At 53.7% G+C, this 15,210-nt stretch overlaps 1 protein-coding gene across 6 annotated transcripts; it reads right to left on the reverse strand.

The window, feature by feature from the left end:
* Positions 1 to 246: 246 nt before the first annotated feature.
* SLC4A9 (solute carrier family 4, sodium bicarbonate cotransporter, member 9) lies at positions 247 to 13,608 on the reverse strand. Of its 6 annotated transcripts, none has more exons than XM_006772429.2 (22): positions 13,174 to 13,601; positions 12,673 to 12,833; positions 12,273 to 12,386; positions 11,795 to 11,850; positions 11,510 to 11,667; positions 11,161 to 11,248; positions 10,691 to 10,845; positions 10,343 to 10,459; positions 10,007 to 10,181; positions 9,706 to 9,839; positions 9,301 to 9,563; positions 8,389 to 8,447; positions 7,786 to 7,974; positions 7,557 to 7,670; positions 6,217 to 6,378; positions 5,911 to 6,089; positions 5,132 to 5,204; positions 3,668 to 3,736; positions 3,232 to 3,405; positions 2,490 to 2,645; positions 2,030 to 2,130; positions 247 to 442 (listed from the first exon to the last, which is right to left on the reverse strand). In XM_006772429.2, exons 1-21 carry the CDS (start codon positions 13,452 to 13,454, stop codon positions 2,077 to 2,079), a joined length of 2,931 nt encoding a protein of 976 aa, XP_006772492.1. In that variant the 5' UTR covers positions 13,455 to 13,601; the 3' UTR covers positions 247 to 442; positions 2,030 to 2,076. The 6 variants fall into 6 exon arrangements, with proteins under 6 accessions (XP_006772492.1, XP_015425100.1, XP_015425101.1 ...); XM_015569614.1 differs by having other exon boundaries at positions 9,301 to 9,416; positions 13,174 to 13,600; XM_015569613.1 differs by lacking the exon at positions 247 to 442 and adding an exon at positions 1,514 to 1,671.
* Positions 13,609 to 15,210: the final 1,602 nt, after the last annotated feature.

The following is a 15,210-nucleotide window of genomic DNA, read 5'->3' on the forward strand; positions in this document are numbered from 1 at the left end:
GAATCAAACCAGTGACCTCTTAGTTCATGAGTAGACACTCAACTGCTGAGTCATGCTGGTTGGGCAAGAGCGTTATTTTTTTTTTAAATATATTTTTATTGATTTCAGAGAGGAAGAGAGAGGGAAAGATAAAAACATCAATGATGAAAGAGAAATATTGATCAGCTGCCTCTTATACACCCCACATTGGGGATTGAACCAGCCACCTGGGCATATGCCCTGACCGGGCATCAAACTATGACTTCTTAATTCATAGGTTGATGCTCAACCACTGAGCCACACGGACTGGGTAAGAACAGTATTTTTATACTACAGGCCGGGTGCCGATGAGAGACGATTGGGGGCAGGGCCGGCCGGAGTGAGGGGCTGCAGTTGTCCTGGTCATTCCAGTCATTCTTCCATTCGGTTGCTGGGCTTTTATTATATAGGATGTTTAAAAAACCTGTTTAAAATAGGAGGAATACTTATTTTAGAAAGAGGGACTTTGTCTCCCTTTTTTCAAGCAGAGAAGAATTCCCTGACAACCTACCAATTCTATAAAAGAGAATCTGTGAGGACAGAAAGTTCAAAATGGGAAGGACTTCTGGACTCAGGTCCCTTTAATGGGGTAGAGCGTGAATAGGGCCTGGTCAGTTTCTCCGGCTTACAAGCCTCTCCTAACCACAAAGCAAACCTGCTTGTTCCCTGACACTCTCCAGCCCAGCTCAGGAGGGTGACTGAGGTCTTGGCCCGCTGCCTTTCAGTCTTGACCCATTGTTCCAGGTTCCCAGCTGACTGAGCATCTGGCAGTTAAGCCAAAGGCCAACAATGTCCTGACTTCCTGAGTAAACACCTGTGAACTGAGAGAGGACGTGGTAGGGTCAGAGCAAGTGTTCAGGGACATAGTAGGGCAAAGAACAAAGCAAAGCCTTGATAGGGCATAAGGAAAGCCTAGGAGATCTTATTCTGGGCCAGTCATTGAATCTCCCTGGAACCCCAGAATTTTCTGTTGCACGTGGTAGGCTTTGGAGCTCTGAGAGGCATGGAAAGGAGGGTGTTCTTTGGCCCAAAAGAAAGTTCAGCTTATGGGGAGAAGTGGGGGGTATTCCAGGCTTTGTACATGTTGTGCCTCAGCTTGTCCTGGCTAGCTTCTATTCATTTTTCAGATTTCAAATTATAGACCACTTCCTCTTAGAAGTCTTCCCCAACTCCCACCACCCCCCCTTTACCACCCTCCAAGAAGGACGTAGAGGCCTCTGCTCACACCGCCCATGCTTTCCCTCACCCAGCACTATCACACTCTAACAGTTACCTGTTTGTCTTTCCTGCTGGGATTTTAACTTCCTGAGGTCATGGACCATGATTGTCTTAACTACTGTATCACTAGCACCTAGATACTCCATAGGTACTCAGAAAATGTTGTGGGGTGTGTTTTTTTCCATTTGACTTGAGAGAGAGATTTGTTGTTCTACTTATTTGTTCATTCATTGGTTGCTTCCCGTGTGTGCCTTGACCAGATAGCAAACCTGCAACCTTTGCATATTGGGATGCTGTTGTAACCAATTGAGCTACCTGGCCAGGGCAGAAAATATTTTGATAATGGATGAATATAATGAAGGAATGGCAGAGAGGGCAAGTGATAGAATCCTTCCACTTGTCTGAAGTGTGGTTCTCAGCAGCCTAGGAAAGAGCCTCCAAAGGCAAAGGGAAGTTTCAGGGAAATTTATCCTCCCTTTTCTCCTCCCCTCTCCTTTCCATTCTTCTGACTTTGCACCCCTCCCTTCCCCACCTCCCAACGCCACATCCAGTTTGGTGTGAGCTTGAGCTCCCTCTACTGGCCATACTTTAGTGGCCGCAGGGAGCCAAGCCCAGGTAACCTCATTTGTTTTTTCTTCCCTCTACCCACTTCTGGGCTCTGGGGTTCATGAGCGATTGGAACATGAAGAGAAGACAGGGCTAGTCAACACACTGGAAGTTTCTTTGGTCTGAGCGCTCATTCCCACCCCCATTCTCATTCTTGACACCAAGGGGACTTCCCTCACACCCTCACCTCATGCTCAGTTTCCTGGAGTCTCCACTCCCAGATTCCTACTCCAGCTAATTCACAGAGATATTGATTTCCGGAGCTTTTGGTTGATACATCAGCTCTGACTGTGGAACAGAGATCTCACGATGAGTTGGGAGTAGACAAAACAAGGCTGAGACAACAGAAAGAAAGGGACCCTGAGAGTGAAAGGATATAAACCCACATTGAGACAAACACCAAGATCAGGGTTGTATCCCCAGCCCTTTCCACCCCCATGGGCTTATAAACCAGGGCCCTGCCTTCAGAAGGAAGATTTCCCTCACCTCTTCAGTGTGCCTATGTCAATACAGAGCTAAGGGGAGTGACTGTATTGACCAGATCTTCAGGCTTAATAGGGATATTAGACTTCAGGGACACCTCCTGGACGACAGTGCATCCCCCACCCCTGCCCCCTGCTCCCGAGAGGGCCCATCCTGGAACTCACATCTTCACTGTCACTTCCACTGAACGAGTACTCTGGCTCCAGCCCCTTCTCAGGGGTGCTCCTTTCCTTCTCCGGCATCAGCTCATCAAGCCAGAGAAGTTCTTGTGGTGAGAAGACCCACTCCAGTGCCTTTCGGACCCCCACCAGGCCCAGCAACTGCAGGGACAGAAACAAAACCCAGGGCTGTCAGCAGCAACAGGAGGAGCATTAACAACAGTAACATTTATTCAGCATTTCCAATGTGCTAGGCATTGCGTACTGTTTAGCTGAATGCTAAGACACTCCTATGAGCAGATACAATAATTACTCTGCCATTGTGCGGAGAAGGAAACTGAGGCCCTGGAAGTTTAGAGACTGGTAACCAGATTGGTCCTATACAAAGCCCCTGGCTCTTAACTTCCTCGGTGAGTAACAACAAAGCCAGAACTACCTATCTGATCACCTCCCTATGGAACAAAAGTGATAGCATTTCCTTTCCCAGGGCCTCAGTTTTTTTCTGGGCTTTCTATCTCTCCCTGTGGTTGCTAAGCCCAAAGAGGCTGGGAAAGGAGTTGAATCAGGCATCCCAGGGCCCATCTGTTGGCATCCCTCGGCCATCTTTATTTGTCCGAGGATTCCCAACCAGGCACAGCCTGGGGCAAAGGAAAGAGGGGAGAGTCTTCCTCTTATGGAAGCCTTGGCCACCCTCCCAGGCTCAGAGTCTCGTAGGAACCCCCCAGGATCCCACCCAACCCTGAGTCACCATGATGGGAAAGATGATGGCTGCAGGTGTAGACTTGATTATCCAAAGCAGACCCAGGCAGGCAAGCTGGATGGCTGTGAAGAGGTGAACCCTGCTCAGAGGCACATGCCTCAAGAGCAGGAGGTCTGGCTGGTGTTTTGCTGGCATCAATAAAAGCTGCGCCCTCTTGGTGAACTGGGGGAACAGGAGGAGGAGGAGAGCAGGGTGTTCAGGCAGCCTGGACAGTGTCTCTGTTAGCCATGAAAGCTCAGCACTGGGGCAGTCAGAGACTCCCTTGGCCCCCTCCTCACCCAGAGCATGGCAGCGGAATCCCTCTGCCCAGAAGAAACAGGAAGAGGACTGGGGGGGGAGGGGGGAGATTGGCAAGTGCAAGCAAGAAGTACCAGCAGGAAAGGAAAGGAGGCGTGGGGTTTCATGGTGATTTTAGGGGGCTCACCTGAATGCTGCTAATTGCTGCCACCCCCATGTACAGGAAGATGCCATAGAGCACAGGCATTGGGATGAACTGGTAGAAAGAAGTGGAGAGCCAGCAAAGGAGTTGAGCTCTGCCAGCAGCCCAGGTGTCCCCTTGGGCTCCAACCCCGGCCTCTAGCACCCAGCACCTAAGCCTAGCCAGGTTTATCTCTTTCTTTCCCACTTTGCATGCCTGATTAATGAGAATCTTCACATAAGTCAGAGGCGGTAAATTCTGTAACTGTCTCCATTTTACAGATGGGAAAATTGGGTTTCAGAGAGATTTGGTAACTGACCCATTACCTAGCTGACCTCTCCAATCTTATCCATCACTTTCCTCTCTGCTTTCTCTGTTCCTGCTATACTGACCTCCTTTCCTTCCCTCAACACGCCCAAGTTTATTTCTACCCCTTGCAAGGCCTTTTGCTTTGCTATTTTCCTCTACCTAAAAATGCCCCGACTTCCTTCTCACTACTCATGACCCACCAGAAAGGTCCTCCCTGATCATTTAAAGTAGAGCCCTGGCACGCCATCACCTTATTCTCTTTTACTTCTCAGAGAAGTGATCACTATCTGAAATTATCCTGTTTTACTGTTGTTGTTTTTCATGTCTCCTCTCACCAGACTGCAAGGGTTGGAGGATCTCTTTCGATCACCACTCTATCTCCAGTCCTGAGACTGTGCTTGGCATAGGGCTTATGCTCGGTAAATAGCTGCCGGATGAGAGTCACCTTGTTAGTAAGCTGCTGATCTGGTCCTTCTGGTTCTTTCAGCCACTCCACTCTCACCCAGCCTCGGTGACCTTTCCCTTCCCTAACCTCCTGTGGTCCTGCCGGTGACTCTGTGGGCCAGGCTCCACACCCTCCTGACTGCTCCGCTGTCTTGGCTTGTTGAACCTTTCTGCTATTACTCGTTAACTTTTGTGTGTGTGTGGGTGGTGCTGGCAGGTGCTTGGTTCTACATTCCTTTTCAAGACTCTCCTCTCCCCACCTTCTCCCAGCTGCCTAGCACAGCCTTGCACACAGAAGGTGTTCTTTAAACATATGGTTCTGGTGAGGAAGAAGGGAAGTGCTTTTGCCTCAAAGTTTTTGTGAGGTGTGATGATCATACTCTGAATCTAAGGCCTGTTGGGAGGCTGGAGCGAGGGCAGTGCTTGGCCTTTGTGTGTGTGTGTGCGGAGGGCATTCCTACACCCTGTACACTGGGTAGAAAGCCTACTTGGTAAGAGTTTGGGTTCTCAGATCTGAGAAACTAGCTCTCTTAGTGACCTACGTGAGCTACTAAACTCCAGGCTCCTCATTTGTAAAAGGTACATGCACCTCGGGGTTAATGTGAGGACTGGATGAGGCCAGGTATGGAGAAGCATGCACTAAGTGTCCAGCCCATGCCAGCTCTTGTATTTATGATCACTACCCTGCCCCTGACGCCAGCCTGCCTAACAATGTACCTTGAGTATAGGTGCCAGGAAGATGGAGATTCCTGTAAGGATGAACACCACCAGGCCGGTCAGCCTCTGCTCCCTGTGGGGAGAGGGAAGAGTTAGCCAGGGTCTGGGGAGCCCCTGGGGTGCCCAGGCTGGAGACCCAAGCCAAACACCACCATAGACCCTGGCAGGGGGGAAATGGAGGGATCCTACAACTGTCACCTTAGCTTGGGGTGAAAAACTGGAGAGGAAGGGGTAGGGCACTTCAGTATGGGGGCCCCAGGCCTCTCCATCAGTTCAAGCTCATAGTTGCTCTTTCTTTTCTTTTTCTTTCTTTTCTTTTTCTTTGTTGTTGTTGTTGAAAAATTAGCAATTTCTACACTGCCATAAAGACTTTCATTTCAGTGTACAAAGTTGATTTCACATACTTTGGACAGATTGTGTTTCCAGCAGTTACAAAATTGTTTTTGTGGTGTTTTACCTTATAACATCAATGAGGTGCTTCCACATTGAGTGGGTTTATTAGGTGGCACCTCACCCTTGCTCAGCCCTGGCTGCCTCCACCCTTACTTCAGTGATGCTCCTCTTGAGGCCCTCCCAGTCCCATGGCTGAAGGAGGAGAGGGGAGATCTGACACACCCATCTCAGAGCCCATTCACCCCCCTGCGATGATGCTGGGCAGTGAGAGAGCCCTCTGGAGCTACCAGCTTAGAATCTAAGCTGCCCGAATAACTCTGCCTTGTCCGTTGCTACCCCACCGTGCTGCCCACCTCTCATTCCAGCCCCCTGAATACCGGCCTCACCTGATGCCCAGGAAGCTGGGGGGCTCCCCCAGAGCACAGGCTCTGCTCTCTCTCCGAAGGCTGTCCATGTGGGCCAGGGAAATGACAGTGGCTGAGACATACCAGGGAAGCCCAAGCGCTGATGTGAGCAGCATCAGCAAAGCCACACAGAAGAGGTCCAGGTGGAAGCCAGCTCCCTTCTGCAGGTAGTGGTGAGGCAATTGGGATGAAACTAGCCCTCTGGGGTGGGAGAGGGGAAACCTGGAACCCACCCTGGTGCTTCTGTCCCTTGGTCCAGGGGTCCAGGGTGTTCCCGGCAGGCCTCACCCGCAGTCTATATTCGGCACGATTGAGAATGACCGCTGTGATCTGCTGGTCCATGAAGATGAGAATAGACAGCAGCAGGGCAGGCAGAGCGGCTGCCACACTCAGCCACCAGGGGTTGGTTCCAAAAGGTGACACCAGCCAGTCACGCCCAGGTAGTGTGGGCTGGGGGGAGGACGGTCCACGGACATATTGGAGAGAGTCTCCCAAGAGCACCTCACCTGTACACTCCAGCCTTGGCATTCTTCCACAACCTCCCTTACCACAGCCCCTCCCCACCAAGGCCCTGGATGCTATGTGGGAGCAGTGTGTGTGTGCATAGCTGGTTCAAAGCATCCCAGTACCTTGAGAGAGGGCAGAAGGAGGGGAACCAGCTAGGGGGTTGGGCTGGAGCCAGAGGCTCTGGACTTTGATTCTCTTGGGCCCTCCCTCCCTGCAAGAGGAGGAGGGCGTAGCAAAGGCCTGCCCATCCTTCTTAGTGTACCGAGCTCTCCTCCCTGGGCACCCCCCTCTCAGCATCCAGGGTGGGGCAACTCAGGCTCAGACCTGCCTTGATCTGGGGCAGGGGCAGGGCTGGGTGTGTCTGCGTCTGCTCTGATTATAAGCGTCTGTGTGGGGGACAGGGCCCCAGATGTTGTTGTCTTGGGTTCTGAGTCCCTAAGGCTGCCTGAATCGGAGTCCCCCTGCTGTCCTTTCTTAGGGGAAGCTGGAAGGGAGGGCTCCAAATGCACAGAGTGTAGGTGCCAAGGTGCTAAGCCCTGATCTATGCACTGTTATGCCTAGAGAGGGAGCCCCAACTTCACTGGATTAGGGCAGGCAACCTGGGGTCAAAACAGAGAGTGGGGAGTAGTGGATGGGTAGGACCGTGCCAAGGGTAGGGAAAACCATGACAATAGTGAGGTCTGGGTATGTGTCAGTCCCAGCATGGTGATAAGTGCTTTACACTATTATCTGTAAACCTCAAAACACCTATGAGTGGGAACTATTGTTATTTATTTCCATTTTATAGATGAATAAATTGAAGATCAGAAATGTGGGTTAACTTGGCTAAGGTCACACAGCTACGAAGTGGCAGAACCAGAACTCAAACCCAGGCCAGCTGACTGGAAGGGACCCATCCTCTTAACTCCATACTATAATAATAGCTACTGAGTATTCTCTGCTCACTATGTGTCTAGAGCAGCATCTCATTCATCCTCACAACTCTGTGAGGCCATTATTATTACTACTTCTATTTTACAAGAGCAAACAGAAACTTGGAGGAGGTGAAATGTGGAATTTATTCATCTTCCCCCTCCAAGGTCCTGTCTGCTGGCCCTGCTTCTCCCTCTCCCAGCTCTCACCTTGAACTCTCTGGGCACCGTGAGCTTTGGCGTGGCGAGGCCCAGGAAGGCATCAAGGCCACAGCCCAGCAGGATGGCCAGGACTGAGGAGAAGTCGCTGAGTACCTTGCGCACCTGGCCACACAGTGGACACTCAGTCAGGCTCAGGCCTGCCATCACCCCGTCCCATTCACAGGCAGGGCCCCAGGCCAAGACCTAGTCCTCTCCCACAGAGAGAGTTGACACTCACCGCAGACGGGAAGAAGCGGCTTGTCTTGACCTGCTTGAAGGCCATGGCAAAGAGGAAGGAGGCAAGGAAGAGGAGGAGGGAGAAGAAGGCGATGTCTGGGACTGTCTGACAGCCAGGGCCGCGAGGGTGGCCTCCCTGCCGGACACACTCAGGTGGAGGCAGCAAGGACGCATTGACCAGGCCTAGGTCCTATATGGAGTGGTGGTCAGGGGTGAGGTTATGGGCGCAGGCAGCACAAGCATCCACTGATGCCCCGTGAGACACCGAGGGCCCAGGACAGGAGGCTCCTCGGTGACCTCTGAGGGTTCCTCTAGCCCAGCGCTTCTCAACCTGTGGGTCGCGACCCCTTTGGGGGTCGAACGACCCTTTCACAGGGGTCGTCTAAGACCATTGGAAAACACATATATAATACATATTGTTTTTGTGATTAATCACTATGCTTTAATTATGTTCAATTTGTAACAATGAAATGGGGGGTCACCACAACATGAGGAACTGTATTACAGGGTCGCGGCATTAGGAAGGTTGAGAACCACTGCTCTAGCCTGTGGGATGGAAAGAGCCTGGAACCACTGACTTATTCTTCCCAGGAACAGGTCTCACCGTGCTCAAGAGGTCGTCTGTGTCTTTTGGCTTTGTCCTTGTCCACTGAGACTCATTTCCTGGGAAGCAGAAAAGAATTTGGGTGTGTGCTCCGCCCCCCGGAACCTTCTCCAGCCCCTCCGGAGCCTAATCTCATGGGTCCAACGGAACCAGAAAGTTCTGGCTCATCTGTCTGCTGCCTCCAAGAACTACCATGTCTGCTCCTCCGGACACTGCCTCGCGCCCTGGCTCCTTCAAATTCTCACCTTATCTGTATCCCTGGTGCCCAGCACTGGACTGGCTAGAGCAGACGCCCAGCAAACATTTGCTCAAGGGATGAGCATACACATCCACCAGGGGCGGGACTGGTCTTGTTCACGCCTGGCGCAGAGACTGGCACTCTTGAGGGGACACCCCTTCGCCAGTCCTGCTGTTTCCTTCATGTGGAGGGATATATGCAAGTGTAATCCTCTGAGCTTCTCTCCACTAGTCAATCCCTCGGTCCAAGGGGAAGAGCAGCCATTTATTTGATTGCTGAGCTTGGGATTAGAAGCTGGGCATGGCTGACCCGCCCTTTCCTCCCCTGCTCTTGGGAGTGAGCCGCCTGCACTTGCATCTAACTGCTCCCTTTTCCAGTGGGGCCCTGACCAAGCGGGTAAGTCTACCTGATTTGGGTTTTATTGTTAGGACGCTCATTCACCCATAGATATAACCATGTTCCTCTATCAGCATCGTCAGAAATAAAGACGGTATTGGGCCTGCTCTGTGACTTATTTTCACCTGATTTAGAATCGTGGTGGGGGAGGTGCTGCGGTTGTTGGGTAAGTACTCAGATTTTTGCTGAATGTAACCGGGGAGGGGGGACAGCAAGGAGACACCCTCTCCCTCCTCATCCTCCCTTATCTTGCCAAGCTCCCTATTTCCCGCACCCACCTCCAGGGTCTGGGTACTGGCAGAAGCAGCCGTAGGCGGGAGAGCCAGGCCTCTGGATGGGATAGGCACGGGTCAAGCTCAGCATTTTGCCCACGGCGTCGTAGATGAAGATGAGGCTGATGAGGGCACAGAAGCCTTCCTCGGTGAATCGAGTAAAGTAGCGCACCAGCACACTGGCCTCTGTGGCCACCAACACCAGGCAAAAGGTGGCCACCCAAATGCCCACCCATAGGCGGAAGGGCAGGTAGTCCAGGCTGTAATCTCTGGGGGGTGAGAGACAGGCAGGGTTTGGCAGGGCCATTCTGCTCCCCACTTAACCCAGGTCAGGTGCCCCTAAAGCCAGACAGTTCCACCCTCCCCTACTGACTCAGCCAGGATCAGGCCAGTGAGGTGAGGGAGTCCCACCTGCTGAAGGAGAAGAGCAGGCGTTCAAAGACCAGCACTGGCCCCGTGCTGCTGAGGATGGTCAGGGGCTGGCCGGCCATCAGGCAGAAGGCAGCTCCTGCCACCGCTGTGCCCAGGAAACTTTCCAGCACCCCCTAGGGGCCAACATGGGGCCTTGTCAGCACAGGACCTTGGCGTCCTCAACACAGGAACCCAAGCTCCCAGGGGCCTCCACACCCACCCATAGTCCCAGGGAAGGGCGAAGGGCATGGCTGCGGGAACACCAAAGCTTGTGCGCTCCCCCTTCCACATCCCTACCCACCTGAGCACCGTCGGTGGCTTCTCCTAGCAGCCCCCCAAAAGTGATGGCGTTCGTGATGGTGGCCAGGTAAATGTAGAGCACAGCGGAGAAGCACTGAGGGTGCAGGGCGTCCAAGAAGTCACTGGGGTACCACGGGGCCTTCCTCCGGACGTCCTGGACAAGGCCCCCAAACAGCCTCCCGCCCATTGGTCGTCAATGATACAAGTTTCCACACGCCACGCTCCTCTCCCCACTACTGCCCCTGAGCCCCTGTCAGTGAGCACACACCTCTATGCTCCTGGGACCCCTTCCTCCGCCCTGTGCACCGATCCTTACTCCTACCCCCGCTCGCCTCACCTGCCCATCCGCTGCAGCTCCGGGCTGGGCGCCTGCGGCGGCTGGCCGTGCCTGTCCTCGGCCGGAGACCCACGCCGGGCAGAGGGGCCCTTGACCTCCTGCATTTGCGAGGGGAGCCTGTAGGGAAGGGGAGCCCCACGCGACTGAGGATCTCCAACTAGCCGCCGACTGGGAGCCAAGTTCATGGCGCCCTGCCCCCTGGTGGCTGCTCGTATCCCTGCGGGCAGCCTCCAAATTCCAAGGTAAGTCCCGGATCCTTTCCTGGAATCCCATCCCCTCCTCAACAGCGGAACTGGACCCAAGACTGTGGGGAGAGAAGGATCTATATGGGATGGTTACCCCGGATACCTTTTGTGTTGAGAGGGCAGACATTTAGGCGGGGGAATCCGGGCTGTGGGGTCCCACCGGCCTGGGGGGAGCACTGTCACCTCCTCTAGGAAGGCATCCAGGGCTGCCAGTAGGTCATAAAGGTTGCAGGCCCGTCGAACTGACCACTGGAATTGCTGGGGACAGGCACAGAGCGGCAGCAAATGCATATCTGAGTTCTCACATCCATTTTCACAGTCTCAAAACTAGACACACGCGTCACCTAGGCAGACTAGTCATTCAAGCATCCGTCCACTAATGCAGGCTCTCAGTATCTGCGGGGTGCCTATTGTGCTAGGTAAGGGGGCGACAGTGGTAGCCAAGGAAACTCCAGCCCTCGTGCTCACACACACACAGCCACTCTCTGCCTCATTGCTGTACTTAATACACATAGAGTCCACACACACACGTACACACGTACACACGTACACACACAGGCCTGCCCCGCTCACCGGGTCACTGAGGAGGACCGCCATCGCCCGGCCCATTTCATGGTAGCTCCTTCCCAGTGTGGGGGGACCGAGGAGGAGGCAGAAAAATCTGAGGAAAGAACCAAGCCCCAGGGAGGGTCAGAGGCTAATATGCCATAGGACAGTCCTGACTTCTGACCCCCTTACCAGCCTCCATACACACACTTACGTGCACACCCACTTTGCTGCCCTGACCACTAACCCCTCCCCAGGCCCTGAGCACCATCCCCCACACACCCTAAGAGAACTGGACCAGAGATCTCGCAATCCCCTCCCCAGTAACGGCCCTTCTCTGGGCTCCAGGATCCCTCACTCCCATCCGCAGCCTCACCTGCTGGGGAGGGGCACCTCAGTAATGGGCCCCAGCACCACTGGATCCCGCAGTCGCACAAAGGCCCCCAGTGGCTGTGCCAGGAAGCCCAGCTCTCCTGCCAGCACAGCCCCGGCCTCAGCCCCTGGAGGCAGCTTCTGTCTCAGGGAGTTCAGACGCTGATGGGGGTTCAGGGAGACACAGAGGATGAGAGCTTATTTGCGGGGGGGGGGGGGGGGGGGGGGGGGGGGGGGCGGGGGGGGGCCTGCCCCCTGTCCTAGCCCTGCCCCAGGAAGCGTGGCAAACCTGCTCCTTCAGGGGGGCTTCCTCATCGCGGGAAGACTGTCTTGGACGGGCAGACCCTTTAAGACAAGATTTTGCAGTGATTAGGAGCATCGGCTTTGGGAATGGACCCGCCAGGACTCCCTGACCAGCTCTGAAAAAGAACACATCCCACCTCTGAGCCTCAGTTTTCTCATCACAAAAATGGACATTATTGTGGGACTACCGAAAGGGTGCTTGTAAATATTAAATGAGAAGCTCCCAGTGCAGTGCCTACCAAGAACACCCTTTCACAAAGCTCTGGCTGTTACGATTCTAGCCCCTCCGTCCTCCCCTCATCATTATTCCCGCTCTCTCTCGCCCATGAGTCCTGGGTGGAGGGTGGAGGGTGGAGGTCTAAGCCAAGGCTAGGCCACTCCTGGTCCAGGAAGGTGCAGGGGCGGGATCTGGGACCCTCCCATCCTAGGATTTTTGGTTCTGGGCCCAGGGATGGGCCTCTTACCCCAGCAGGGCCTGGTGCTTGTGGTCTGGATGAGGTGCTGGGGTCTCTGCAGTAACAAGGACTGCAGCTGCCCTCTCAGCTCCGGGCTCAGCGACTCCACTCTGGTCACCTGCTCTGGGAAGCAGAGGTGGGGCTCCAACCCTTTCCTGAGAGCTCCCTGCCCCCGAGTTCTCCCCCTGTCCCCTCTGCCCAGGTCACTTTCCCTCCTGGGAGTCTCGGGAAGTGGAGGAGCCAGGGAACTTCTCCTTCACTCTGCTCTTCCATCTCCTCCTTGTGACAGGGATGGGCAATCCCTACGGTGGGTGTGGTGGGCCCTGGAAAATTCCAATACTTTTGGGGGAAATCTGAGGGAAATGATGGCATGGCTCCCAGCTCCTCCCTACAGAGGGCCCCAGCGTACCCACGAGCTCCAGGAGGCTCTGAGCCGGGCAGTCCAGCAGGACAAGGCCCTCCACGAGAAGGCTGCGGAGCTTCTGCAGGCTGGGCAGCGCCAGGGTGGGCACATGGGGGGCACTCCACCGGCCTCCACCCATCTCCAGCTTCTCTTCAAACAGCACCCACCTGCAGTGGAGAAGGGTGGACAGTGTTACTGGACGCACCTCTCCAGGTCCAGGTGGGGACACAGGAGAGCCAAGGAAGGTAAGTAGACGAGGGAGACGTGACCCCAGTGGTGCAGAGTATGCCCTCTTTTCGCAGTCACCTCTCATCTGGGGTCTTGGGAAACTCAAATCTAGACCCGGAGAAGCTGAGCATCAGAGAGGGTTGGGACCTGACATGTGGGCAGAGAGGAGCTTCTGATTGGGGGTAAGAGCACCCCCTACAGGAAGAGCTGGGTCATGGAGGAGGCCCCCCGCTGAGGGGGTAAGGGGGGGGGCATAAAACTGGCCTGGGTTTCACTCACCTGCCTGTCTCTCTCCACTCTAGCGCCTGGGGCCAGCCCAGCAGCTCATTCAGCTGAATGAAGAGCAGAGGGTCCTTGGGTACCCCAGTGTCTGGGGAGCCATCGGGGCTGGGGCCAGAGCCTGGGCCGCTGTCCAGCTCTCCTGTGGGCACATTTTCCTGAGCACTGTAGACATCAAGCTCCTCCTGGCCCGGCAGCTTCATCTCGGCGAGGCTTGCGCAGCTTTTTGGAACTGGTACAGTCTGGGGTTCTGAGTCCAGGGGCCCCCGGACTGGCTGCATTTATAATGTACCCCCCAAGCAACACAATACAAACACAGCAAGGCCTGCTGACTCCAGAGCCAACCGGGTTGCCTCCTCCCCTGCTTGCTTTCTCCATCCCTGACTGGCCTGAGAGTGTTTGCTAGGGTAGCCTGAACTCTCCCAGGCTCTCCAGAAACGTCCTAGCTGGGGCCAAAAGTATTGTGTGCATTTTTTTGTGGGATCACGCCTGACCTCACAGTATTTTGTGTAAATAAATAGGAGTAAATTGTTGGCCTGGGTCTGAGAATTGACAGGGCCAGATTATGCTGCCCCCTATTTTGTATCAAATAAAAACACCAAATACTCAGAACTGTTTTGGTTGTCACCAACACACCCTGAGGGCACTCAATAGGACAAACAGAGACCTAACTAATAGGTGGGTCCATAGAAGCCAGGCAGGGTAAAGGAAACAGCAGGTAGAGGCCCTGCCCATTAAGTGGGCTAATGGTGGAAAGTGGAAGCAGTTCATGAAGAACATAGCAGCTGTGTCTTACATTCTTTTGTCAAACAACACCTGGATACTCCACAATTTAACTATGTCCTTGGGGTCTGCCCTGGTAACTGAACCCCCTGCTGAAGATGGAGGAGCCAGCTAGGGTGTGTGTGTGTTTGAAGGTGTTCCTGGAGCTGAATGAGCAAAGGAGAATGTGGGATATTGTCAAGTTTTGTTGGCTCTACCTTCAGGCCCAGCATCCAACCACATCGCCCATCTCCAACACGACTCCCCTGATCCAAGCTGCTAACATTTCTCCCCTGAATTATTTTAATAGCTTTCTAATCTCTTGCAATAATCTCCCTGCTCCCACTCTTTCTTCCTTGCCCAAAGTCCATTTTCTTTTTTTAAATGTATTTTTATTGATTTCAGAGAGGAAGAGAGCGATAGAAACATCAATGATGAGAACAAACCATCGAGCGGCTGCTTCCTGCACTCCCCGTGCTGGGGATTAAACCTGCAACCCGGGCATGTGCCCTTGACGGGAATTGAACCTGGGACCCTTCAGTCCGCAGGCCGACACTCTATCCACTGAGCCAAACCAGCTAGGGCCTAAAGTCCATTTTCTACACAGCAGCCATAGGGGTCCTTTCAAAAGCCAATCTAGTCACACTAGTCTTGTACTCAAAACTCACCCAGTCCATTCCCATTACTCCTAGAAGAATTACAGTCTGTCATGGCCTACAAGTTCTATAGTCTGGCCCCAGCTCACCTTCCTGGCCATGTCTCATATCACTCTCCCTGCGCTCTCTGCTTTCCAACCACACTGGCCTTTGTTTGTTTTGCAAAGCCTGTGCCTGCCCCAGGGCCTTTGCGTAGCTCTTTCCTCTGCAAGGAAAGCTTTCCCCCAAACCCGCACATGACTGGACCCCTGTCATCTGAGTCTCATCTCAGATGGTATCTATTCAAGGAAACTTTACTTTTCCATCCTGTCCCGAGTTTTCCTCTTGAGTCACTCTTCACATTTCTCTGTTTTATTTTCTTCCTAGCAGTTACCACTGTAATAACTGCCCCGGTTATTTATTTGTTTATCGTTTATCGCCTGCCCCTCAACGCACACACACCGGACTGTGCCATCCACAGAGCAGGTATTTTATCTATAATCTCTACCGCTACCCCTAGAGCACCTAGTGGCTGGCCCTCAATAAATACTTGTTCAATGAGCGCATAGAAAGGGTGGGGCTGGGGAATGAGATGCGTTTCTCTTGGAGGCCACACGAGGGCGCTATTCCCCGCTGACCG

The sequence above is a fragment of the Myotis davidii genome, unplaced genomic scaffold (assembly GCF_000327345.1).
Source record: "Myotis davidii unplaced genomic scaffold, ASM32734v1 scaffold545, whole genome shotgun sequence".
NCBI lineage: Eukaryota > Metazoa > Chordata > Mammalia > Chiroptera > Vespertilionidae > Myotis > Myotis davidii.